This window comes from Mycteria americana, chromosome 1, assembly GCF_035582795.1.
Source record: "Mycteria americana isolate JAX WOST 10 ecotype Jacksonville Zoo and Gardens chromosome 1, USCA_MyAme_1.0, whole genome shotgun sequence".
In the NCBI taxonomy this organism is placed as follows: domain Eukaryota; kingdom Metazoa; phylum Chordata; class Aves; order Ciconiiformes; family Ciconiidae; genus Mycteria; species Mycteria americana.
The window spans coordinates 50,266,951-50,293,016 of NC_134365.1; the positions used below are offsets into that span (position 1 = coordinate 50,266,951).

Below are 26,066 nucleotides of genomic sequence, written 5' to 3' on the forward strand. Positions count from 1 at the left end.
GGAGAGTCTGAGGAAATGACAGCCCTCTAAGGGACTGCTGCATTTCAGAAAGATTCACTTTTTTTTTCTCAGAATATTTGTTGGAAACCTACAGCTGCACCAAGTGGGAAAAAAAAAAATAAAAAGAGGTATCTCTCAGTCCTGTTAAGAATGTCTGTCATTGATGATAGTGGGAATTGAGTTCAGAGGTAGAAACTGGACAGAGGTATCTGCCTTTGGTTTTTTACAGTATGCCAGTGGTTACTGATTCTTCATTCTGTGATTTGCAGAGCATATGTTTCCTTAACTTCTCTTTTAATTATGCCTGGGAAAAGGGAACTGAAGCTATAATGAGTCATCAGAAGACTGTGTTCTTTCATTAATATTTTTTGATCTGTGAGAAGTTTTTCTGTATCCCTGGAAGATGTTCCCAGACTTTTCTTCAGTTAATCTGGGCTCTTGTCCTTCCACAGGGAGCCTTCTTTTGGTTAAAAAAAAAAAAAAAAAAAAGTGTGCATGAAACTTTTCTAATGCAATACATTATTTTTCCACTTGATATTATTAAAAAGAGTGTTTCAGTTTATTTGCCCATACATTTAGTGTTGATAATCCCTTAGTGTGGATATGGTCATAACCTTAAGTCCCAAGTCTAAATCTTTTATCTCTTTCGGGCAGGTGTTTTCTTTCAGTATAAATACAACTGGATTTACCACTGTTGTATGCGCAACCATGGCTTTGCATAGTTCTGCCAGCTTAAATTAAGCAATGTTCCATTTGATTTCAGGCCAATGGCACATTTGTCTTCTTTTGCTGTACTAACACTGTGCCATTGAAAAATTCCTATTGGAAAAGCATGCAGTCACTATTTTGTTGTTTGTGCTGTTCTTATAGTGATCTAATACACAGTAGTTTCTGTTACCTCTTTTTCCAAGTGCCAGGCATTATGCTGGTTTGCTTTGGCTTTGCCACACATCATACAACTCCATGTGCTGTTTTTGTAGACTCCTCCTTCACTCTGCATGAGGGCTTACTCATGTAGTATTTTGGATTCTTTATTGTGTCCATGGGGTCAAAGTACTGTACTCTATCCAGAAGTCTGCCTGGAAAATTCTGACAGTTTCACAGAAGATTTTTTTTCCTGGCTTTTCCAATAGCACCTCTCTGATTGTTTTGCCACAGGTCTAAATCATAAGCAAGTTTTTTACATAATATCAGACAGTTTTCTGAAACTGCAAAACTCAGTCATCGGCCCTAAAAAAAGACTGTCTTCAATTTTTTCCCTCTTCTCCCAAGTCTTCTGGTAAAAAATATATCTTATCTTTCATTTCTAAATAGTGTGAAGTCTCACTGAGTTTTTATAGTACAACATTAATAGTTTAGCCACTTTTTCCTGGATAAATTTAAAACTATAAAAATATCAAGTGCACCAAAACTGTTGACTCTGGTGTTTTCTGGCAGGCATCTACTATTTGCAGATAAATATTCCCTTAGTCGCACCCTTTTCTAATTGCTTGCCATATTTCCACAGCTGCAAATTTCAACTGCTCTTTTACTTAGGAAAATTTTCTGATACAATGAATATTTTTGTAAGTACTAATTTCTCTTTCATTTCTATTTCCGTGTATTGTGCACTCAGAGCATAAACAGTTACATTTGTGCTGAAAGAGAAGCCACAGGTGAGTTTTAGGTAGATCCTTTCTTTTCTCCTTACTTCATCTGTTTTTTAGTACAAGTTGAACTTTAGGTTCAACCCAACTTGCTCATGAAAATCTCTACACCTCTGGCTGGTGATGTCTATAGGATTTCGGAAGGAATTTAAAAGGAATATTCAAAAGGAATAAACTGAATATACTGACCATATTTTTCAAGATCTATGAAAATTGGGATTTAAAGAATTGTTCCCTTAAATGATCACTTCATGCAAGATGTTAACTGCAGTTCCTGATAATTTTAGATTCTGGAATAATAATACAATTTATGTAAATCTTCCTGTTTTAGTAGAGTATAAGAAAGTCCAGTAAAGTCTAGGAAGTCTAGAAACTTTTGAACATCATTCTGTCAAGTGTAATGTTAACACAAGCCATATTCATCAGGGAATATGATTAAAACACATATACATGATACACACACACACACATATATATACATCACACACACATATATCTCCTTAAAACAAAAGTGACAATGGGGCTCTGTCAACAACAAAGCTTTTGAGTTATATTTATCTAAAAATGATATTCCTCTTTCATGATGACTCTGAAGAATATTTAATTGCAAGGTGGGGAATGGGAATCATTCCCAGATATTACACAAGAAGAAGAATGATGCCTGCTGAGAGTAATGATGGAGCCTAGTTATATAAATGTACTGCATGGCTAAATTATTATTTTGGGTAAGAGATGAGAGGATCATTTATTGTTCTTGAGTAAATCCAGGAAAACTGCTTTGTTTTGAAGGTTATTTGTTAAAACTTATGTTACTATTGTCACTCTTCCGTATGATTTCCACTGGTCCCTAAGCATGTACTGGATACTTTTGGGAGCAACACAAACAAATAACCTCTTCCCTGAAGAGTTACCTATTTAATTCACTATTAAATTATATCTGCTGTAATAAAAGAAATAAAAAAAAAATCCATAGAGTTAACCTCAATGAGATGACATAGTTCACAAGAGCTTAACTCACAGCAGGATGTAGAACAGAGACCTGAGCTGAGTGCCAAGTAGGCAGAAGTCACTTGGGGCAGTGCTTTTCATCCGCAATACCATGCTCTGACTCATTTCATGCAGTGTCATGAAGAAGGATTGCAAAAAGATTATTTCACTGACAAGACTTTTCTCTTTTTTAGCACCTTGCAGGTGATCTTCACTGAAAACACAGGACTTCTCTCCAAGGTGGAATAGAACCAAAACAAGTGGGCAGGAATTAGGGTGTCGAATCTGTTCAGTAGCCAAGCAGAAGAGTTGAAAAAGAAATCTGGGGCACAAGTCATCTCATTCTAAAACCAAGTCAGATGAAATGTGATGTAGAAGCACCTACTTCTCTTTGTTGACTGTAGAGGTTATCTATGTAAGTAGCTCAAGTATAGACACCTATGCTAAAATTAGATGACATGAACCTCATCATGATTTACTCATGCAACTCCCTCCACTATGGACAGACTGGCATTGTGCCTATTCCTAGAAATTTTTTAAAACTTTTTTTCTTGATGTTGCATTAAAACAAAAATTTAAGAGGGAATTTGGAAGTAATTAAGGAGATAAATGTTTATGGAATTTTTTTTTCCAAGTATGAGTGGCTGAATGCAGATTCTTGTTTGGAACAGTGCTTGTTTTGGTGATGGCATTGGCATCATAAATGGATAAAAGGTGGGAGCTGGCTTCTTGGTTGTAAATGAAAACAAGAGAATAGAAAGAGGCCGTGAAGGGCCAGGAAAGCAAAGCCAAGTAGTTTATATTGGTTATGCTCAAAAAGGATCAAATGGAATAACAGACAGAATAAATTGAGTAGGTTAAAGGCTAGAAAAATAATATTTTCAGAAATATGCCTGAGTCAGGGTATTACTTTCAAAGGCAGAGAAGTAATAGCCTTTTTCTGATCTGGAAAGAAAGAAAGATTTCAACAAAATTGAGGCAAGACTATGAGGTATGAATTTTAAGATGTTGGTTAAAAGTATAGAAATCAGGGAGGAGGACCTCAGACAGAGAAACAAAAATTTGGAAACAGAGGAAAGTAGTTGTCTGATGGAAACTTGGAAAAGAAGAGGTGAACCAGAAAAAAAGGCAGTCACATAAACCAGGGAAGGAAAATATTTCAGCAAAGAGGAAAACAGACAGCAGTGTTGGAAGAGACTGGCAGGTAAAGGAGGATGAGGATGGAGTTTTGCTAGGAGAAGGTTATTGCAAAAACACAATTTTGTTGTAGTGCAGGGGGCAGAAGATTGATTGAACTAAAATTAGTACAGAAAAACTGCTGGCAAACATGGTATATACAAATCTCCGTGAGCTCAGAGGTGGGAGGGGAAGGAATACAGTAATAAGTGAGTGAGGTGGCAGGGCTGAGATGGATCTGCTTTTGAAATAGAAATAACCAAGTCACTGTGCCAAAGGGACTGAAAACATAAATAAACAGGTGAGAGAAGTTATGATGCAGAGCAGGAAACTGAATGGACAGGAGACAGGTATGAAGAGCTGAAAAGAGACGAGAAACTTCTGTGGTATGAGAAGAGAGTTTGCAGGAGAGGAATGGGAAAGGAAATAAATAGTCTGGGCCGGTGGAGGAAGATCACAGAGTATTTCATCAGTTTTCCTTAAAAACCTGAGTACCAGGCCAAAACCACATTTTCTCCCCATTTTTCTTTTGGCAAATGCTAGTTCATTTATACACTTACATGAAGATTCTTCAAGTTCTTGAAATCTCCTTCTTTAATTTCAGTGATTTTGTTGTTCTGTAAGTCCAGCAGGGTTGTGTCGGGAGGAAGGTCTTTTGGCACTTTTTCCAGACCTAGGGACAGTGAAAAGAATAAACAATTGACTTTGAAAGAAACTTTACATAGGGGTCAGTACTTTTCTTAGCAGCGTTTACCTTTCAGTAAACACCATTTCTAGAACTCATTTCCTGAAGAAGCTTATGAAGACTTATCTGAAAGTATTTCTGTCTCCAGCCAGTCAAAGGGAGTTTTATTTTGCTATGTCGAATCAAAATTTATTTATTCACATTTCCATTATGCCCTTTTCTGAGACTATATCTGAGTTATAGCTTGAAGCAAAGGATTGAGTTTGGGAAAATTATTTCTAACACGTTTAATTCCACTGAATTGTGTGAATAAAAATTGCTTTCAGAAAGAGGTATGGTATTTATTAATTTCACTGTGTGTTAGCTTTTGTGGACAGAGAACATTTCCTGCTATTTAAAAGGTAGTAGGCTTTTTTGAAAGAAGTACGATAGTTAATTATAATCATTTCCAGAAAAAATACTGTTTGTTTGACAGTAACTGAGTAACTTGCAGTAAAGTCCACCTTAAAAAAACCCCAATCCACCTCCCCCCTTTTCTTTCATCTGAAACTATGTCCAAGTTTTCTGGAGAACAAATCTCTTGGTTTCACTACAACTGCCAAAAGAACATCAGACAGTTTAAATTAAAGACTCTCTTTGGGACTATTTTCTGAATAGCTGATATGTAAGTCCGATGAAGTCATGGAAATGAAATTATTTAGTGTTAAATAACACTTGCTTTACCCAGCTTTCCTTTCATACTGTGACTTGGAATAGAGCAAATCTTTTATAGTCATTCTGATTTACCACAAAATTAAAATGTTCTTTCCTAACTAGTCTTTTTTTTTTTTTAACAGAATGTGAAATGCTAAATGAATGGTTGGTAGGAAAAATTTATAGACACTAATAAAGTCTCTATATGGGCATCTAACAGAAGTGGACTTCTCTGGATAGAACAGTCTTTTTACCAGTAAAGTTTTTAACAAATATTTCTGAAGCTATATTTGAACCCTCCTGGGAAAGATCTCTCTGCAAGTATTGCCAGTGTCTCCCCAGTATGATGGTGGACTGCATGATATTGTTCTCAGATGAAAGATATATACCTATATATATTACCTTTTTAAACCTATATATTTTAATCTCAAGCATGGCATTGCAAACACAGTGAGATATGCTTGCTCAGAGATAAGATATGCTTTGCCTGCAAAGGTTGCGGAGTCTCCATCCTTAGAGATATTCAAAAGTTGACTGAACACATTCCTAAGCAACCTGATCTAGCTGACCTTGTTTTAGCAGATTGGTGGACTAGACAATCTCAAGAGGTGACCTCTAAACTCAACAATTCTGTGATTCTGTGTGGTTTAACATTCATCACAAATGTAAGTGTTTTCACACCTGGAATGTAGGTTTCTCTCAAAATCCAATGTTAAGCACAATCCTGTCTCTTTCAATCATTTTTAGAATATATATATATAGAGAGATAAAAATGGTTGGCTCTTACTTGGAAGGATTATGGCAAATCATGAAAAGAAGTATATGTTTGGTACCATATTTAATCTTTTTAACCTACATAAAGAGCACTATTCTATAGTTACGACTATAAAACCTTACCATAAAATCTAGAGAGGCCACAGTGATATGTACTGGAACTTTTTACTACAATTAGTGATGCACTAAGAATTCATTACAGATTTGGCCATATTCTTAAAAATATCTGCATGCAGATGAGGCCTCCAATTCATTAGGTGCCTGGTCTGAATCTTCCAAAGTGTTGAGCATCTCACAGATCCCACTGGTGTCTGTTACTGCTGTTTGGTGCTTAGAAAATTCTGGAAACAAGATTGCTGGTTTAGTTATCTATACATGGGTGCAGGAGACCTAAACTTTTGAAAAGTGTTTGCTGCTTTTAATCTTACTTTTGAATTGATAATATTAGTCTGTATAGAACATATTCTGTTGTTCTACCATTAGAAAAGTTTGGTTTCTTAATTTAAAAAACATCCTAGCTACTCTTTCAAATTTATTTTCTCACCCATAAGTTCTCTAACATTCGCTAAAAAAATTATTAAAATATTTGGATCTGATATTTATTAAAACTGAGTACAATGTGGATTAACCTGGCTGAGTTTTAATCACACCAGCATCTAAAAGTTTTAAAAAGCACAATCATCCAGCCTGGGATGAATTAGTAAAAGCTTCTACTGTACATGAAATGACAAGAGCCAAAGCTCACAACTCATCCTGTTTACCTTACTGATATTCAGCGCGTGAAGGTATGATACAGATTAAGATTCTTCATATTACTAAAATAACCTTTCCTCATTCAGGCATGGACTTCATTTTTACTGAAGGCAGTTGCAAAACCCTCATTACTTTCAGAAGTGTAGAACTAGAGTTCCAAATATATAAAAATGTGATACCATATAATTTGTATGTTGGTTGTCTTTGGACGGTTTCTGTCCTCAGCGGACAGGAATGATGTCAGCAACTAAAAATTCTTTCCCAAAAAGCACTACTTTTTCAAGATCATAATTTTGTTATAAGAAGTTCTTACAGTCTAGCAACTTTTATAGCATTTTTCACATATAAATACAAGAGATGGTTTAATTATTTGTATTCAAAGTAATATTACTATGTTCTGGTTGTCAGTACATTTATATTAGTAGACTGGTATCTTTAAAAAAGTTCTTAAGGCAGAAACTGGGGCACGAGAGCTATACAGCTGCCCTTTACGTGATGCCCTTGGAACATACTTTGTAAGAACACTTGGATTGCCACTGAAGGGATAATTTCCCACATACTAAACTTCAAACTAAATTTCCAATTGTACATTTCAAGCTTCACATGTCAGCTCCTAAAAGCTCAAGTGTTATCCGTGAATAAGGTAGAACTGATAATTTCTCAGAGCAATGAAGGTAAACTTTAAATGTTTCATATTATAACAATCAGACAAATTTAGTAATCATCCATTTGTGAAAAGTGACTTATAAAAGCTTCCTATCTTGTACTAGAAAGTAGAAGGATGTACAATACAATAATTAGCTGTGCATGCAAAGAATATAATTGCCATCGTTTAAAGTGTTAAGCTTGTTTTATTACCTATATCATGTATATTCTGTTACGCATTTCCTGAAGATGTTTTTAAAAAAGTTTCAGAAAACAGCTATAGAAATTACATTTGATTTTTCTCGTGACTTGTCTGAGCTTTGAAGAGTAAAGCATAGAGGAGTACAGCATGAACCCTGGGTGCTGGAGAGACATTGCATTATCATTAAGTAGTTTAGTACATCCTCCAGCTGAAAGTTATATCAACTGGAGCTCTCTAGTGAAGTAAGAGTTTATAAATGGCTGGATCTGGATGCTGCCTTGTAAAATCAGCAGCTAAATAATTCAGGACTAAACTGTGTTTGAGGTGTGGACTGGATCCAAGTGTTTCACCAATTGTCACATCTACATTGGCTTCAAGAGCTGTGCTTCAGCTTGCAGGTCCAGGTCTCTATATAGGTAGATGTATCTCCAGATAGATACATGTAGGAGGAGCATTGATGTAGAGCAAACTAGTCCCTGTGCTGGAGATTCCCTGCTTGGAGAGCAAACCTTCAAACCTTTCTGGTCAGGACAGGTCAACAGACAGCCAGTTCAGATGAATGGGGGAGCCTGAACTAAACTGACAGCATGACAGAATTGGAACCAAATCGAGAAAATTGTAATCCTGCTAGAAGCTGAAATGGCTCTTGGCTTCTGGGATAGAATTACTGTTTCCCAGGAGGATTTTTTGATTCTTTGTCTGGGACACCGAGAAGTTTAGAAGGGGAACTGTGGGCTGTCTTTACTACCCATTTCTGAGAAACTCAAGTGATGCCCATATACTTCTAAAACCATGTTGTACAGTATGACTGCATGTCCACCTGCAAATGCCTTCCAGTGAAATTTATGTAATACCAACTGAAAGGGGAACTAATGTTGGAAGACGTCAATTGAGTCACCTCTCAATCGTTTTAAGAACAGTTTACACAAGTATTCCAGCTCTTGGCTGTGATTTTTTTTTACACATTAAAGCTTGCTTCTTAAAAAGCCATATGAAAATCTCTCATAGCAGTCTGACTTTTTACGTGAATAATCAGTGTTACATAGCTTGGTATTCAGTTCCCTGGAAAAATTTCAGGCCTCTGGTTCCTAAGATTAACTTATAACTGGCTAAAGATTTAGATTCTTCTGCCTTTCCCACTGTGTGTTAAACTGAAAATACATATGTCTTTATTTATTTTGGTTGAATAAAACTAAGTCAGTTATTATTTAAGTTGGTAAACACATTTTAAAAAATTATATTTATTCACAAATAAGTAGAAATGGTATAGCTCCACCCTTCCAAAATCCCTGTTTATGCTGAAATTAAGAGCCTAAATATTCTGGAAATATAAGATATTTAATAAACCAGTTCATGTATCCTTAGTCATAGAGACCATTTCGGTTTGCACTAAAATATTTCTTTGGGAGAAATCATGACTTCCTTATAGAAGCTGAACAGCCATCAGTTCCTGCAGCACAGGTCAGATCTGTATTATGTTCTGCAGATTTCTATAAGTAGAAATTTTCTTCTGTTCTACATTATCAACCTGTAGCACTCAACTATTCCCACCAGTGTACATGTATATGTGTAAAAATGCATACATATGAAAACACATAAAGAACAGAATATGCCATAGAACTACAGAATGGAAAAAAAAAGTGTGTAAGCTTGAAATATTTCCTTTTGTTAGTCAGGATAGGTTGAACTTTTATTATCCATGGCAGAAGTTTTCCTAACTTTTTCTTACACTAGTCGTTACACCACAGATTTTTGGAATAACAAACACAATTAAAATGTATTCTTCAAAATCCAGCAGAGCTGGATCATCAACAGATTTCTTTCATGCAGACAACAAGGGCCCACACTCACTTTTGGAAGCACTGAAAGGCTCATCTACAGTCACCTGGAAGATGTTTGGTGGGGAGAGGTTAACAAGACCAGGAATCCCTCCTTAGTAGGAGGATGGAGAAGAAGGTAACTTTGCAGAAATCAGGCTTGTCTCTGTGGGATCCTATCTATGTGGGGTGTAGTTTTTCCTGATAATTTCTTAAGCAAACTAGAGTGTCTGGTTGTTTAGCTGTGATTGCCTCACATCCTGGAGAGGACGGAAAGCTGATGGGTCTGGAGATTTTATGAGACCAGAAATTAGGCAGAGAAGAACCAAGGCTGGTATAATTCAGCCCTTATCCAGCCCCTGAGAGAGCAGCAATCAGTGGCTAGACATCTCCTGTGCAGCACTGCACCAGTCCAACTAGCATACGCTGCCATTTAGCCAGTCAAACAGGTGTAGGAGATGTAGCAAGGATTTGAGAATAGTGTGAGGACTAAGGGAGATTAGGGGTTTTGGTATACAAGACAGGCTTTATTACTTTTGCAGCTGAGGGAATAACCTGCTCAGCTACAGAGGCTGTGATCAAGTGGCTGTGGAATTGTTTAATCCACAAAAGGAGAAGGGTGGCTTTTGAACCCTCCTTGCTGTGAAGAGGTTTCAGTCCACTTCTCCAGTTTCTCAGAAGTGAGAGCCACAAGTTAGTTTGCAACTTGGCACGGAGCCACGTTTCTGCTGAAGCCATACGACTAGGCAGAAAAGGAATGCAAGATTTATGGGGCCAGCGAGGGAGACTAAACAAATGGGAGTCTGAGTCTGTAGCCCAGAGATGAGGACACTTCCCTGAGAATTGCATCCTTGCAACATGGAGACCACATAGTCAACAAATATGTGAACAGTGCCAATTATAAACAACCCTAACAACGCAACAGAGCTTGTGGTTTGATTTTTTTGTTTGTTTGTTTGGGGTATTTGGGGTTTTTTCCCTCCACCTATCCATTTTACAACCAGCAGGATGGGGCTTATTCCTCTGAATAAACCTTCCCTTCCCCAGCTGGAGAGAAGGGGCCAAAAGGCAGAGAGACATCTGAATGCCGTAGCTCCGATACATGTGTTATTACATTGCAACACTCACGATTATTATCATAGGGGCCATAAAATGGGGCTCTTTTCAAGACTCCTCACAAACAGCTGCTGCCAGCTGAGGAATTTGGGCTGAGCTACATGGAATTCCCAACTGTGATCATCAGCGGCCGCTCTCTCGGCGGAGGAAGCCTTTCCAGCAGCTGCCTGCGCTGCCTGTGCACGCTGCTGTGTGCTCTCCCCTGCTCCAAGCCCAGCTCTGCCGCATCCCACTGACAGACAGCAACCCTCCCGTGGGTGAATGCCCTTAGTGGACCCTGGGGTGAATGAGGCGAACGGCAAGCTTATGGGTCAGGATACTTAGTCACGGAAAATAACAGGACTCACGGACTGCTTTCTGGAAGGATGGCAAGGAGCTTAACACAGCTTTGAATGCTTTGACTTAGCAAAGTTCACTGACGCTTTCCCAGGCTATGTGCTTCAGTATTTACTGGAAATTTGTCCTCTATTGTGTAGGATTTGCAAATAGGAGTAATTTCATTATTTGCATCCTATCATCCATAAAATAAGAAACAATTGTCTTTCTCTCCAGAGAAGTACCCGCAGCCTCCTCTCTCCCACTTTCAAAGTAAAAGTTTGTTCTCCACCTTCCCCTTGCTTGCTATGAAATCAGCATTAATAAATTATTTCTGGGAGATATAAAAAGGCAGTGTCCATTGGAATGCATGAGACTCTTAAAATACATCTTCTTAAAGGTGATTCACAACCATTTTTCAGACTTTTTTCCTGCTCTTCAGTCTATAAGACTCATCTTCCGTTAAGACCCATTTTGGACTTATTTTTAGCACAGATTATTATTTTTGTATACCTCTGACCTTTCCCATAGGAAAGAACAAGAAAATGAACTCCATCCCCTGCTGTGGTGGCCTCTCACAAAGGTAGACCTACTGATATGTTACTACAGGTTTGTTTTTTTTTCCCAAACATTTACAACATTGCTTCCCAGAAGAGCGAGGAACATGGGAAAATAGAAACAAAGTCACACATTATGATCAAATGCATAATTCTCCATTATGATAGTACTAATAATTATAAAGGCCCTAGCAAAGGTTTAAAAATGAATGCATTGCTTCAACTGCTCTTTTCCATTTCCACCCACTCTGTGTAGTGAACACATATTTCAAAGTATAACGGATATTGCAAGCTACAGATGTTATGAATTATTTTTCAGTGCTAGTCACATTTTTGGTACAGATAGATTCAGTCTGCTGGCTCCAAAAGCTAATACCTAAGAGTAATGGTATATTCTTGAAACTAAAAATCAAACAACTTCTATTTCTGTGTTCTTTCTAACTAACTTTTAATTTCAAAGCTCTGGAAGGTATATGCCTTCTCAAGAATCACTGAAGTATTTTAGAAAGGCAGAAAAATATTCTGAAATAATCATGAGACTTCAGGGATTAAGACATTAAGTAAAAAAGATTCAAATATTATGAATTTTCCGAGCTCCTAGAATTGCCAGCTTTACATTTCCCACTGTCATGGTTACAGACATAAAGCATCCCATCAGAGAACAGCAACTGTGCTGTGTGATTCATGCAATCTGCCAGCACCATTTGCATAATGGATTTAGTCAAAGTGGATGCAATGCAGATGTGCTATCTATGAGTACTCATCCATTAAGGTGAAACATTTATTTCTTACGAGTATTTTACAGCAGTCAGAAGAGAGCATTTCAGTGACTCAGAAAAGTGAGCATTATCTAACAAAATACATTTGGAATGATCCTTTGGAGTAATACAATTTGACTTTTGCCTGGTTCACAGTTTAAGCAGCAGGCAACAGATGACAATTTAAGGATAGGTCCCTCCATCTTTACTTTGGGATTTACCAGAATTAACACTAACATAAGGTAGTAGCCATAAAGAGTCATTTGGAGGGGGATCTTCTCTGGTTTCAAGTAAACTTACCCCTTCCTGTTCTAACCACACAGTCATTGCACAGCCCTAGTTTTATTATGACCTGAGGGCAGAGATATGTTCCTGGTTATTTTGGGTACTTCTAAACATAACATGGCCGTTTTTCATAAATGTTGTAGGATTGTTTTCAACCTAATTTCATGCAAGCAAACAATGGAAGGAGCTGCTGTGACTGTGTCTGGACATAGTGAATAACATTTAAATAAATGTTGGGAGAGAATTTCCTGACTGAATCATGGAGTCTGCAGACCTGCTAGTTCCTCCTTTCTACTATACGATGTTGTATATATCCTGGTAACTCTTAGGTATTTTTGCTTTGTTACTTATTTATTTTGTTAGTCATTTAGTGACAGACTTTCCCTAGGTCAGCTATCGCTGTAGCAGTCATCTCCAGCCCAGAGGATGCAAACTCTCCACCACAGAGTGAAAGAATAAAGAAGAGAAAATAGATTTTGCCCCCCTGACCCTGAAAACAGTGAGGTTTTCATTCATTTCTTAAGTTCCTTCTTCCTTTTTCTTTTCCTGAATCTGAAACTTTCTATGCATCTCCTTTTTTAATCATTTCTGTTACAATTTCCCTTGAAAAAGCAAGATTTTCCCTTTCATGTTCATATTACCCCTTCTTTTCTTTTTCTTTTCTGGGCTGCTGCTACTATACAAACGTTATTAGCACTGTCTGCCTTTCCTTTCCTATTCTTACTTCCCAGTGGTAAAGGATCAGTACAATCTTCCCAGTTTGAAGGTGTGGAAATCAAAGCTGAAGACCAAATTGAACTTACAGAAAGAAATGGCATCAGAGCTGAATGATAACATAGCTTTTTAGTCCTGTTTGGCTAACTCACGCCTTTGCTCCTAGACCTCTTAAGCAGAGATATTCAGCAAAGAGTTTGGTTATTGCACCACTACAAACACCCTTCTTGCATGTCACCCTAAAATATGAATTCATTGAGAGCCTGTTTAGTTTCTGAGGCCCACACTGGAGCAGTAGAAGGGAAAACATGCACTCCAGCATGGAAACGGAGGCTTTCACGTTTTAGGTGGTGGAGGAGGTGCGGGCAGAAACTGGTTCTGGGATGACCTATTGCACATTTCTGTTGTGCTGATGATGTATTACAGAACCAGACTGTAGCCCCATTTACACTTGCACATGTTTTAAAAACTGTAGCATTTCTATAAATAATCTGTCCATTTGTTGCTTTGCCATTAAAACCCTAAAGTTGCCATGAAATTAGGTGGGCAGAAAAGGTTTCTTATTTTGACTGCTTTTTTAAAATATGACTATTTATTGCATTCTTTTTCTTATTGAAATTAAAACTGCAAGCATCCTCTCCTTAGCAGATTTTTCTAGGAACTCAAAGCACTCCAAATAGATCCCAGGAAACAAACACAAAGCTGGTATGGGATGCTCTCTTGGGTGCCCTCTCACTTAACAGCATGCATGCAGAGAGCACACAAATTCTTTAAATACTGCTTTTCCCTTTTTTCATTCCCTATTGACTGCCTAAGAAGTTTGCAGTAGAGTTGCCTGTATAGCAAATGTAACCCTGCTAACAACAGGGTCATTTGTACAGAGCTGTTGAAGTCCCATAATTGGTCCCATAAGTTGAAAACTACAACTCAACCCCCTTACCCCTCCAAAAAAACCTGTGCAGGCATGGTCCTTGGACTTAAGGTCCCTTGTGTACATTGTTTCCATCTCTTTCCTTGCAGATAAGCCAATGAGTTCTACTCCGAGTTCTACTCCATCTATACATTCTGCTTTCATAGTGTAAAGGACAATAATGCTCTGTATGAAAGAGCCCTTAAATATAATACAACTGAAGACACCTAGAATTCCACCATTTGTCAATATTGTTTGTCATGGCAGGCATGTAAAACAGGAGAAATAAGTTTAAAAATAATTTCCAATGTATTTTGAAGGATATATTCTTAGATTTGAACTTTAGGAAAAGATAAAAGTATATTCAGAAAAACACTCTTTTTTTCTGTAACCTGATTATCTTCTTTTGGCCCACTTCCTTTTAATCACATGACAGACCCAGGACATGGATAAAGCAAAATATGGACCAGTCAGTCCAAAGCTGATAAGGAAGGGATACTCTCAAATTTGGGTTAGAGAGAGTTGTTTTGAAAATCTGCTTAAAACTAGAATCTTTTCTAAATACTAGGGTAACTGGACTCTGCGAGCAGAGTATTCCTGAGTAGCTGGAGGCTAGTATTGGCAGTTCCTTGCTGTTATCATTGGTGGCTTCAAATAGGACCCAAATCCCTAGGTCTCCTCCCTGTTGGCAGTGGGTTCTCAGTGAACATTGGGAAGGAGCCTTCGGACTCTTTAGCTCTTCCTGAGACTTGGCTGGGAACCTTTCACAGTTGAATAGCACAGGCTTTACGTTGTGAAAACGTTCTTAAATAGTTATATGTCTTACCAAGTAATACATCCTATAAAGGTGTTAAGAACATAATACACATACTATAGATGTCCATAACACTAGTAGGTGTCAGCAGTGATTATTTAGTATGTTTTAGGCACTGTAATCACCTGCTATGACTTAAAATAATTGACTCACATTTTACTAGCTATCTATTAGCTATTTATTTGTGCATTGGGAAATTTTAGAAATGAACCCTTGTCACAGTGCAAACCAGAAAACAGTCACTTCTTGTATCACTTAGACTTGGCAGTCAGGATTTCCATTCCTGCCACTAGGCTTTCTTAAATGGCATTTCCTAGTCTGAAGCAAGCAAACAAATCTAAAAAAAAAAAAAAAAAGAAACCTGGAAACCTGGTAACTGTTACCTCGGAGTAAGCAGCTAATAAAGAAGGGATGTATTTAGAGTGGATTAATTTTCACCTAGAATCATATTTATCAACTGGAACTGGAACATCAGCAATTCAGGTTGCGATGCAACAAGGCCTGTCTTTTAGTGTTACACTGGCAAAAGCTAATGACTTTTTGGTAATATAAAGCAGTCTACATCCAGGCCAATATATTTTTTTTCTTGACAACTTTTCAAGAGTGTTTTCTAATTACTGAGTCCTTGGCTTAGTAATTTTTCAGGATGTACTTTGTACAGGGCTTTAATTCATGCTTTCTTTAACTTCCAAGGCATCCCAAAAAATTTTATCTAAGCAGAATATATACAAAAATGTTAATAATCCATGGCAAATTTATTACAAAATAATGCTGGTAACCTGAGTTTATTTTTTCCATGCTTTAATTTTCTCAGACATAACTTCATTAATCTGAAAGTAAGTTGTATAGCCTTGAGTGGTCATTGAGGCCCTGTGTTGGCAGTTTAATTCTCCAAGAGTGATGTATCCTTTCTGTCACTGACATCTACCTTAGACAGGATGAACTGCCCCATGGGGCGGCTGACCAACTCTCCCCATGGCTGTGAAAGGAGCCCAGATGACTCTTAGATAGCTAACATCACCTGACATCACTCCTATATTACAGATAATATCTGTAAAACTTCATAGAGATCCTCCAGTCTGATCTCCAACATGTTAGAGTATTACAATTCACCCAGTTAGCATGTGGAAAGCCCAATACTTGGGTTTGATGACAGCATAAGTTATGTTTGGCTAAAGAATGTTGTCCAAAAAGGCATTTAGTCTTCAGTTTTAAGGCCATGGTATTGTGGTGCAGAAGCTATTCTCAGTATAAGTGACAATGTACTTTCCCAGATTCCATGGTTTCATTTTTACTGATAATATTTTTGTTAAATGATCCAGTTCCGTGAATTCTGGGGATTTCATGAGAATCTCAGCTTCCATCAAACATAAAAGGAGTAAGTCTCTAGTCCTTATTGTTAGAAGGAAAAAATGCATAAAACATGGAATAATTTGTCCTAAAGGCTCAGCAATTACAATGTAAATTAACAGAAACTTTTTTATTTAAAAATTTAACAAATTTAACAAATATGTTAATGTCTGGCCATTTAAGGGTCCATGCTTTCTCTTATTACATCTTTTAGAAACCTGTAAGATTTTGAGCTAAACATTTAGCTTTAAAAATTATGTTTTTTGAAAGGTTGGTAAACATTCAAATAATGGCAGGGATTCTAAAGCTAAGTACACAATAGTGAGTAATCCTATCTGTTTTCTTGAACTCATAAAATGACTGAGACTGATCACCATTGAGGCATGTATTATCTTTCTTTAAATGATTTTATGTTGACAACAGAAGTTCAAATCAAGGTATATGCCAAAGGAGATAATTTCCTTTATAATGAGAGACGAGGTTCCCAAATGGGGTCATGATCAGAAAATGGGTGTTCAGATGTTTCTGGAAGATTTTAAACAATGAGATAAATCATCTTTTGTCAACAAATAAATTAGGTGTTGTCACATTACCATGGTTCAGGTGTTGAAGAGCCATCAGTTAATACAGTTTAGACACTGTATGAGTTCAGATAAACTGCCTCATGTTACCAGATCCCTGGAATAATGCTTTACATATCTGTGACCTTTTCACCCACTGATCCCAAAGTGCTTTTCAAACACACACTTCAGCACCCATGCTGAGCTTTAATATACCCTTCTTTACTTTACAACTGGAGAAAACCTGCATTTCTGAGCTGTGAGTAAAATTCCAGTTTAAGCTGTAATACTGTTTGAACTTTGATTACTGACATCCATCTCACACACACCTTTTGGAGACCACAAAAACTCCATGGATGCTCATGGCAAGAGGACTGGAGGGACCCCGCTATGTCCTGTGAAGTCCCCAGGTGAGGCGATCTCATTGCATCCTGCAGAACACAGACACTGCTCACTTCATAAGTGGTTGCCAGACTCATCTGAAGGTGAAATAAAGCTCTGACCACCACCTCCAAACACGCTTATGGAGCATTCTGCATCTGCTGCAGGGCTGAGTAATCACACATGCGTCCTCCTGCCTACCAGGGCGCTCTGGGAGGAATCTTTTCTTGAGACTCCCTTTGAGAGGATGAGACTAAATGGAACAGTTAATCCTTGCTAGGGCTTTTACGAGCCATGTTTGCCTGGCCAGCTGACTGCACATCTTCCCTGTATTTATTATTTTAAAACATGAAGAGCTGCTTCAGACCAGCTATATCAGCTACTCCACACCTGTAGTGTGTGCTAATAAGGAAGATGTTTGTGATTCTATAGAAAGTCTGGCTATGGCATAGTAATGTCTTATACTGAGGCATGATTAAAAAGTGAACCTGTGGCTCCCTTTTAGCAACAGGAGACAGATTCAGAAAAGGCAGCATTTTTATAAAGATACCATGGTGGCTTTCCTTGATGAGACCCTTGAGCCTGTTGCACAAAGGTAATACATCTCATATAAGGTAGGCACATGGGGCTCTGCTCTCGATCTGTCAGTAACCGCAGCTCAGAGAGAATTCTTCTTCAGGGTGTGAGAAGATGGCGTTCTGCTTCCTGCTAACTCAGCTCTTGGCTTGGAGGCAAAATAAATTAATTTGGAGTTATGTGCTTAGGAAGATGTGACCGAAGCTTAAAAGTACAAGAATGCAAAAATTCAGCTGACAAGAGTGTAATTGGACCACTGGGCATTTTTTTCACTGTTTTCATTGGATTCGGATTTTTTTTATTATTATTATTCCCATCCAGTGCTCATGAGACAAGGGACAAACCTGATCTCTGGACCCTGGATGTGATAGTTCTCCTGTGGTTTATTCACATAACTCTGTGTCAGATGGCTTTTTCCTTATGAAGCAAGAGTTTACAAATAGCAAATGCCCCTTTGGGCACAAGAAGAAGCATGCTGAGGAAGAGGAGACCTCTCCATAAGTAGCCCATGTTAGGGTCCTCCAGCTGCCTTGCTCTGACATGCCTTCTGCACCCAGGGGCTCAAGGCTGCAAAGAGCCCTCCTTCCACGCCAGAGGGTGAGTGGAAGAAAGGATCCGGATCCAGATTTCAACTTTCCTTTGTGGGACTTAATTTAGTAAGCTCTTAATATATCCCTGGGAGGAGTCTTGTTATTGCCTGCAGGTTTTTTTCAATTAGTGCCCATGGGACTAGATGACTAAATTTGATAATTTTGGGGGAGGGAGGTAGCTAATTTGGTTGGGTCAGAAATGCCTGGAGCTGAAGGGAGAGGTGGGCCAAGAGCAGTGGTTAGCAGGGAGGTGGAACTGTCATTGCTGGTTTCATGGCTCCTATGTGCATATTGCCTTCTTGATCACTGCACCACAAGCACCCTTCATCCCACAGCCCAGGACCATGCTAGGTCATCCTGGCAGGACCTCCAGTTTGCAACAAAATTTTGAGTTCTTGGGACCAACTCCTGGCTTACCAGGAGTAGGTAAATTTGACCTTGTCTGAGTCTGAGTCACACAGAAATGGATGCAAGGCTGGAAAAGAGGAGAGCGGAGGGCAGATTTGCCTGCAAGCAGGTAGCACACACAGCTGTCCTGTCCATGCCCTCAGTGGTGGCCATGGGACCTGCATCCTGAGGAGCCTCCCTCTTGGGCCATGACCCATCAGGGGCTGTCGTAGCCACATGTGACAAGGATGGATGAAACTTAATGCCAAGGCTGGGGAACTCTGAATTATTATTACTTCCTTGAGCTCTGCCAGGGAAATATTATTTATTCTTCAGGGCTGTGTATTTTAAGCCCAGAGAGATCTCTCTCCCTTCTTGCCCAGAGGCTGGATGTTATCAGCCCAGCCGCTTCAAAAGCACAATCTTTTCGTTGCAGTATCTGCACCATGTGGGTTTAAACCAAGCTCAAAATATATCTCTTTCTTATCATCCCTCTCAAAATTATCTAGGAAACACAGACCTGGAGCCTTAATTGCTGTATTTCTGAGTCTCCTTGTCAGTATGGGACTCTATTAACCCAGAAGCATCTGTAGACAGTGGACTGTAGTGCAGTCCTTTGGAAACCATGTGTGTGTGAAGGAGAACTCAACAAACATGGGAGCAAGTACAGCAACAAAGGGTCCCTGTGTGAATATCTCTACTTTTTTACCAAGTGAAAGCTCCTTACGTTCTGCAGAATTGAAGCAGACTGGCAACAAGTTCCCAAAATAACTTAAATTCCATCAGCATTAGCCAGTGTAACAACAATAAAACCTAAGACCTTCATGGCATGTGGGGCAACCTCCTCCCCAGTCCCCATCCCATGTTTGCTACTATCTGGCACCTAAATGGTAAAAAAAAGAAAATATCTTTCAAAAGGGGCAGTATTGTGAATGCTTTATGAATGCATGGCTAGGTTAGTCCATGCTCATTTGTGCAACTTGGCTTGCATTGTTCTCTGGGTCTTTGCCAAACTTATCTGTTGTGTAATTATGTGGCTTGCGCTAATAAATTCACAGAAGTTTCTAGGGATGTAACTAATGTTTCCCTTTCCTTTCTTTAATTATACAAGACCCACCACAATGAGACCCAGGTCCTAATTGGTGGATTTGTGCCATGATTTCCAGTAATTATCAAAGCCAATGCAATGGCATAGGAAAATAGAAACACCCAGCTATACATTTAAACAGCTGAGAGAAGACTTTTTTTAAAAAATAAACTCTATAAAATCATTAGAGAAGTTATTTGTCTGTCCACTAAATAAACTGCCTTTTGAGCAAAACCAACTTTAATTGATTTTCTGCACTGCACACTGGCTTAAACTGAATAATACTGGCTTAAACTAAAAGGAGTCTCACTGAAGTCAACTTCGTTACTTGAGATTTCTGCATGGGAAAGTCAAATACGGTGATGGCAGGCATGGCTTCACATCCTGCTGGTCTGACTGTGCAGACAAGCCCTTGTACGTGAGGGAGTAAGGGGAGTTCGTGAGAAAGGTTCTCATGGTTTCAGCTTAAACAGTGTCTAAGAAAGATATTTAATAAGGAGCTCCAAAATGTGTTCATTGTTTTGGAGTGTTTCCAAGCTCTTTCCTCCAAAGAGCTGGTTGCAGCATATATGATTCAGGGTTGGTTATTCCATGCTCATGTATTCCAATGGAAATGGGATGATTTCTATGTTGAGGTACTAGACAGTATGATTAAGGGTGTTGGAGCTTGGACCATGCAATTTAGAACCTTTTAAAATGTTTCCATCCCCACATCTGACCTCACTGAATTTATTTAACATGCATTTGAAGGAATAGCCTTGAAAAGTTATTTTCTCTGCAACAGAAATCTGTGGTCTTTCAAAGAACAAATGAAATGTACATACACAAAATATACATTAAAAAATCAGACATTCTTCATGGTCACAACACATGTCCATTTTGTCAGGGCTTTATGGCCTACTTCATATAGTACATTCTAGTTAACAGTAGCTGTAGCATATTTCTTTGACAAAAACACAGTTAGGGAGTGGCGGTGGGTAGCAGCCTCACCATCTCAGCTGCAAACCTGTGGCTAGAACGTAAATATATACCCTGTGAAGATACTCTTGGGCTTACCTAGGTCAGAGCACTGCACCACGCGAAGATGGCACTGGCAGCGGAAGGGGCACACTGGTCCAAATCCAGATATGACGGGATCATCCGTTGGAGGCATATCGGCCGACCCTTCATCCTCCAGCATAAAGTCAAAGAGGCCCTGCTGGTGGAACGGCTTGGCCAAGCATGCTGGCAGCAGTAGGACGAAGAGAAGAGCCAGCCTCATGGCTTAGTTCATCGACTCCGTGCAGAACCTAGGGATCAAAGCAGGGGATTTACAACAAAAGTAGCAGTTTCACTTAGCTGCAGAGTTCCTGCTGAAGGAGGTCCAGCATATCCACCAATTGCATAACTGTTCCTTTCAATTGTTCCTTTCAACTGTTCCTTTCAATTGAAAACCGAATTGTGAAAATAGGACAGTTATGTGATAGGAGTCTGGTAACTGCTTGTCAATAGGCTTTTTTTTTTTACAGAGTAGTTTAAAGGCAACTGTAAACACATCTGTTTGCATATTTGGAGTAATATTTATTAGGAACAGGCAGCGCTGTCAACTTTGTTATGCAAAACAGTCAAAACAATAAGCCACATTTTCCATGTGTCTGTTTTCTGCCAACGTAACAGTCTATTTGATTTCATTAGCATTTGTTTCATAGCAATGAGTTTGTCCCCTGGGGATGAACCTGAGGTTCCCAAACTCACTGTAATGCAGTATTTCATGTCTTGAGAAATATTTTTTTACAGTGCCAGCTTGCTGTGTGTTTTAAATTATAGCCTAGTATAACTGACTGAGAAAGAGTAGGATCTAGTGACGGGGTGGAGAGAGGGGAAGATCTTTAGTTGTTTAAATGAGCTGTACTTCTTTCCCAGTTTAAACAGCACAATAAAATGGAATACAATGTTGTGTTATATTGGATATTCTTGGCTTGCTTTCCAATTTTTTGGCTAGGGGATTTTATGATATAAACAATGCACCCCGAAAATCCTTTGCTTTGCACTGCATAAGCATTTTAATTGATGCTTGTAGTATTGTCAGCACACTTTCTAATGGGACTTCAGGGCCTCATTCTGCAGACTTTCATGCTCAGGAGCAACTTTACACAAGTATGTATTGCCATAGATATTAACAAGGAAAACTGCTTAAATACGAGCTTAAATACTCAGGACCTAGGCCTAAATGCATTCGAACACATTGTACATTGTGCTACCAGTGCTGTTGTGTGCTAAGGAGAAATTACAAAACAGCTGTTTGCAGGTTTTGTATCAAGGCTGTATAGATCAGCTAATCTTCTGAAAATTATTTTCTTTTACTATTTATTTTATATGAGGAAGCTTATCTCTTACAAACCTTCATGGGTCTAAAACCAACTGACAAAAAATATGAAGAAACCTGTCTTCAAGTTGGCAAGTGACAGAAAGGCAAACTTGTCATTTATTTAGAAGCCTTTTCTTAAAATGGATGGCATAGTCCTGAATACAGATGTTGCTCTTTGTAATGAAAGCAAAAATGTCCACTTGTTTCTTCAGGTCAACAACTTCCGAAATGCCTTGTTGGGGCTAGCTGGGATTAATTTTTTTCTAGCAGAAGTTATGTAACAGTTAGGGGGGTGGTATAGAATTTCTCAGCTCCGTACTGACTAACAGAAAGATAAAAAACTAGGGGAGAGGCAGAGGAGGAGGACTGTCTCCCTCTCTACATTGACATATGGAACCGACCAGGTAGATGACTAACATGGGCAGCTGATATTAGGTGAGAGTGGTATACTGAGGCCTCTCTTTCTACAATACCACATCCAAGAACTCTAACAGGAGTGGTTAGTACAAAAAAAAGCTAAATAAATAAAAAAAACAGGCCTGGAATTAGGTACAATCTATATTGTGCCTGGGTTCAATTTCCTTTATGAATTTCTACCTACAGATGCCAATAATGCAATCCTGAAGAAACCTTTAGGGCTCAGTCTTGAGAGGATGATAAGGTTACCTTATAAAATATGCTAGTGTTTTAAAAGCATAGCTTACATTTCTGTCATCTACCTATAACAGGAAGACAGGTATCTAACAACTGCACATGTCCCAAAGACTTCAAAAGTACTTCACATGGAATAAAACACTGTTTCTGTTGTCTTTTTAAGAGACATACTTGGTTTCTTAGTTGGACCTGAAAGTATTTTCTATTCCTGGAGCAGACATATTACCTACTGCATGCACTGAGGGGTTTTGCAGACCCCAACGTCAGCTAGAGGGTCAGAGCATTTTAGCACGTCTGTTAGCCTAACTCAGTGCTGTGCAAACTTGTGCCATGTAGCAGGGGCAGGCTGCGTCCCCATGTGGGCCATCCTTCCGCGCTCCCTCCTGCCCTGGGCCCCCACTGACACTGGGGCTGTGTCCCTTCCCCAGCAACACCCCCATGATGCATGCAGAGCACACGCTGACAAGTAAGCATGTCCCAGCAAAGTGGTGTGAATACATGGTGGTGAGTTCTTACCACGGTTTAAGCTAAAACAGGATTTTTGAAATAATCGTTATTATGCACGAATTATTGTAAAATAACAATGCAATTTATTAATAGTCCGAAACGGGAAGACAAATTTGCTAAATCATCACCATTCATCATAATAAGCTGCCTTGTGAAAATGATCAATAAAACGTTACCCCAGTACAAATTATTTTTCAGAGTGTACATTAACATCAATAAACATTAGGAATGCTGCACACCAATCCTGGCATGGCAGTGGCAGTTAGTACTTTTTAAAGAGCTTCCCCAGCTCTTTTTTACATATTCATATATTTTAAAAATATTTTTAAATATTTTAAAATTGCTTGTATTCCCCCCTCAGGGTCACTGCTGAAGCACCGTCCATCCCAAGAATGCACAATCAGGATCCCATCCTGGAGTTAAATTACTACCCCTCAAAAAAACCCCAAAACAATGCAAAGGCACTTTGGAAGTGTCTTCACACTTTACTTCTTGTTCACATTAATACTGATGACTTCACTTATCTCAGTTAAACCCTGTAGTAGGCCTTTTCCTTTGGTCCCTATTTTATCCAAACTATAATAAAATCAGTAAGAGCTGTGTATAAAGGAAAACTGTAGGACAACAAAGGATATTAAGGATCTAATCTGAGGACACAGCAGAGAAAATAGCAGACATAAGCCACATATTAATCAGGAAATAGGAATAGATATGTGTCTGCATATCTTTATTCGTATACGTATTTGTAGTGCAGGCACACATATCTGTTCCTATTGTTTGCATGTGTAAATGAACATAAACAGTTAGAGAAAAAAATATATACAAAACTGTACTAGTAAGAAATGTTTACATTTCACTTACAAAAAAATAGAGAGGGGAAAAAAAAATCTGAATTCTTAAAGGTCTGTGACACAATATTTATGTCTGCAGGACATAACTGTTTAAATTTGCTTTAATTATGTGTTTACAATGAGGAAGACTTTTCCACAAACAGAGGAAACTATACCATAGACTTGGCCACATTTCAGTTTAAAATACCACTGGAAATATGCTTCATCAGTTCACGTCACCACTGTATTGGTGGTCTTCTTGTCAGTTTACCTTAATATTAAGTTTTAAATATTAGTTCACCTACTGTCAGAAATCTCTCAAAATGCCACAAAAGGCAAGTTAAACAGTATGTGCAGTTTTAAAAAAAATCCTCTACATTATATATTTTACCCATTTTGTGTAATAAAGTCTAGATGTGCAAACATAGGATTTGAAAGTTTTAAAGAGATTAAAACTCTGTTAACAGGAGTTTCAACTCCAGGAATTTTCTTTTCTACTATTTCATTCATAGGAACCTTCTTTAAATGTGAGTCCGTTGTTTGTACACTGTAACATAGCACTTTCTAACATTACAAAGGCATACACTAAGCCCGTTTAACTAACTACTACGTATTTTTTTCTCTGAAATGGAAATTATATTCATTAATGTTTGGAATATACATGAAGAAATCCGAATGAAAAAGAAATCACACAGTGCAGTCTAAAACAGAAATGTAAGAACTCACGCATTTTTTACACTCAATACATCACCGATTCTAAACACTGGATTGCAAACAGAGAATATTACTGCTGCAAAAGTTTACAGTAAGGAAAAAGAAAGGACTATAGCAGTCCTTATACAAATCAAAACAAGAGACAGAACAGTCAAATAAACAGTATGAAATCTGCACAGTCCTTGAGAATGCATTCTCATGTTCCCAAGAAACAAAAGTGCTGGATACAAAACTTAACATTGCTAACATTTAGTAGGATTTTTGCCTTGCTTCTCTTAAAATTCAACTAGTTCTTGCCGTAGACTTGCCTGAAGTTTTATTAGTGCAGCATAGTTCAGGAGAATTACTGAAAACCGTACCTTTTAATCCAGGGATTTGCAACAGGAGCTCTCAAAGCTGAGATGTAATTAAACTAAATATTCAACCCAGGCAAAAGGCTTTGCAGGTGTGGAAAGGAGGAGGGGGTAAGTTCAGCTCAGTGACTGTCACTTGGTGGAAAACCCTCCTGCTTCTATTCCATAGCACAGTTAAAAAATAAGGTTTCTCTCAATGAACACAATCCAGGCTGACACCCACATTAGATCATATGGTAATGATATGTCTCCTGTATTGTAGCCAGAAACTTTATCAGCTCTTTTGCTTTCTTTTCCTCCTTTCTCTTTTGCTTTATTTCTTTTTCATCTGTTTAGAATCCCAAACTACTTGTACACTATAAGACAGATGCTTAGCTGTAATTCATCTTACTTATTTTATTTATGTCCCTACAACATATATTTAGGAAAGTTTTCTTGGTTTTAACTACGGGGTTTTTTTCTGACTCATTACTGAGAAAAAAGTTTGGCTGTTCCTCTTGTTTATAGTATTTGTAATTCAAGGAAATGATATAAAATTAATCTTGGAGTTAGTCAAAGTGGAGATTAATATCAGAAAAAAAGGGGTAGCTTTAGGTAAAACTATTTAAACAGATATCAACCTGCCTTTGCTTATGCTATAATCATTGTCAAACCAAGTGGTATATAGTGTACTATTATCCTGTCTAATAATAGAGTTTTTTTGTATTTCTTCAAACTACAGCATGTTTTTGATATATATGAAAATCATGTTTTCATTAGTAGAACGATTCTAACATTTGTGGTTAGAATTGCTTTATATAAACTTTGCTTTTTTTACTGCTTTCTCACTAGGACAGCAAAGCAGAGGGGAAATTAGCTTCAACTGTTTTTTTGGGGTGGGTTT

At 38.2% G+C, this 26,066-nt stretch overlaps 1 protein-coding gene across 1 annotated transcript in view; it reads right to left on the reverse strand.

Annotated features, from left to right (window-relative positions):
* The window catches only part of DCN (decorin), a 39,708-nt gene extending 14,323 nt beyond the window's left edge, over positions 1-25,385 (reverse strand). The window contains exons 1-3 of the mRNA XM_075496887.1: positions 25,190-25,385; positions 20,835-21,067; positions 4,370-4,482 (exon numbers count right to left, since the gene is read on the reverse strand). Coding sequence (XP_075353002.1) covers positions 4,370-4,482; positions 20,835-21,039 — 318 coding nt within the window. The 5' untranslated portion in view covers positions 21,040-21,067; positions 25,190-25,385. The remainder of the gene's footprint in view (positions 1-4,369; positions 4,483-20,834; positions 21,068-25,189) is intronic.
* Between the last annotated feature and the right edge of the window lie 681 nt (positions 25,386-26,066).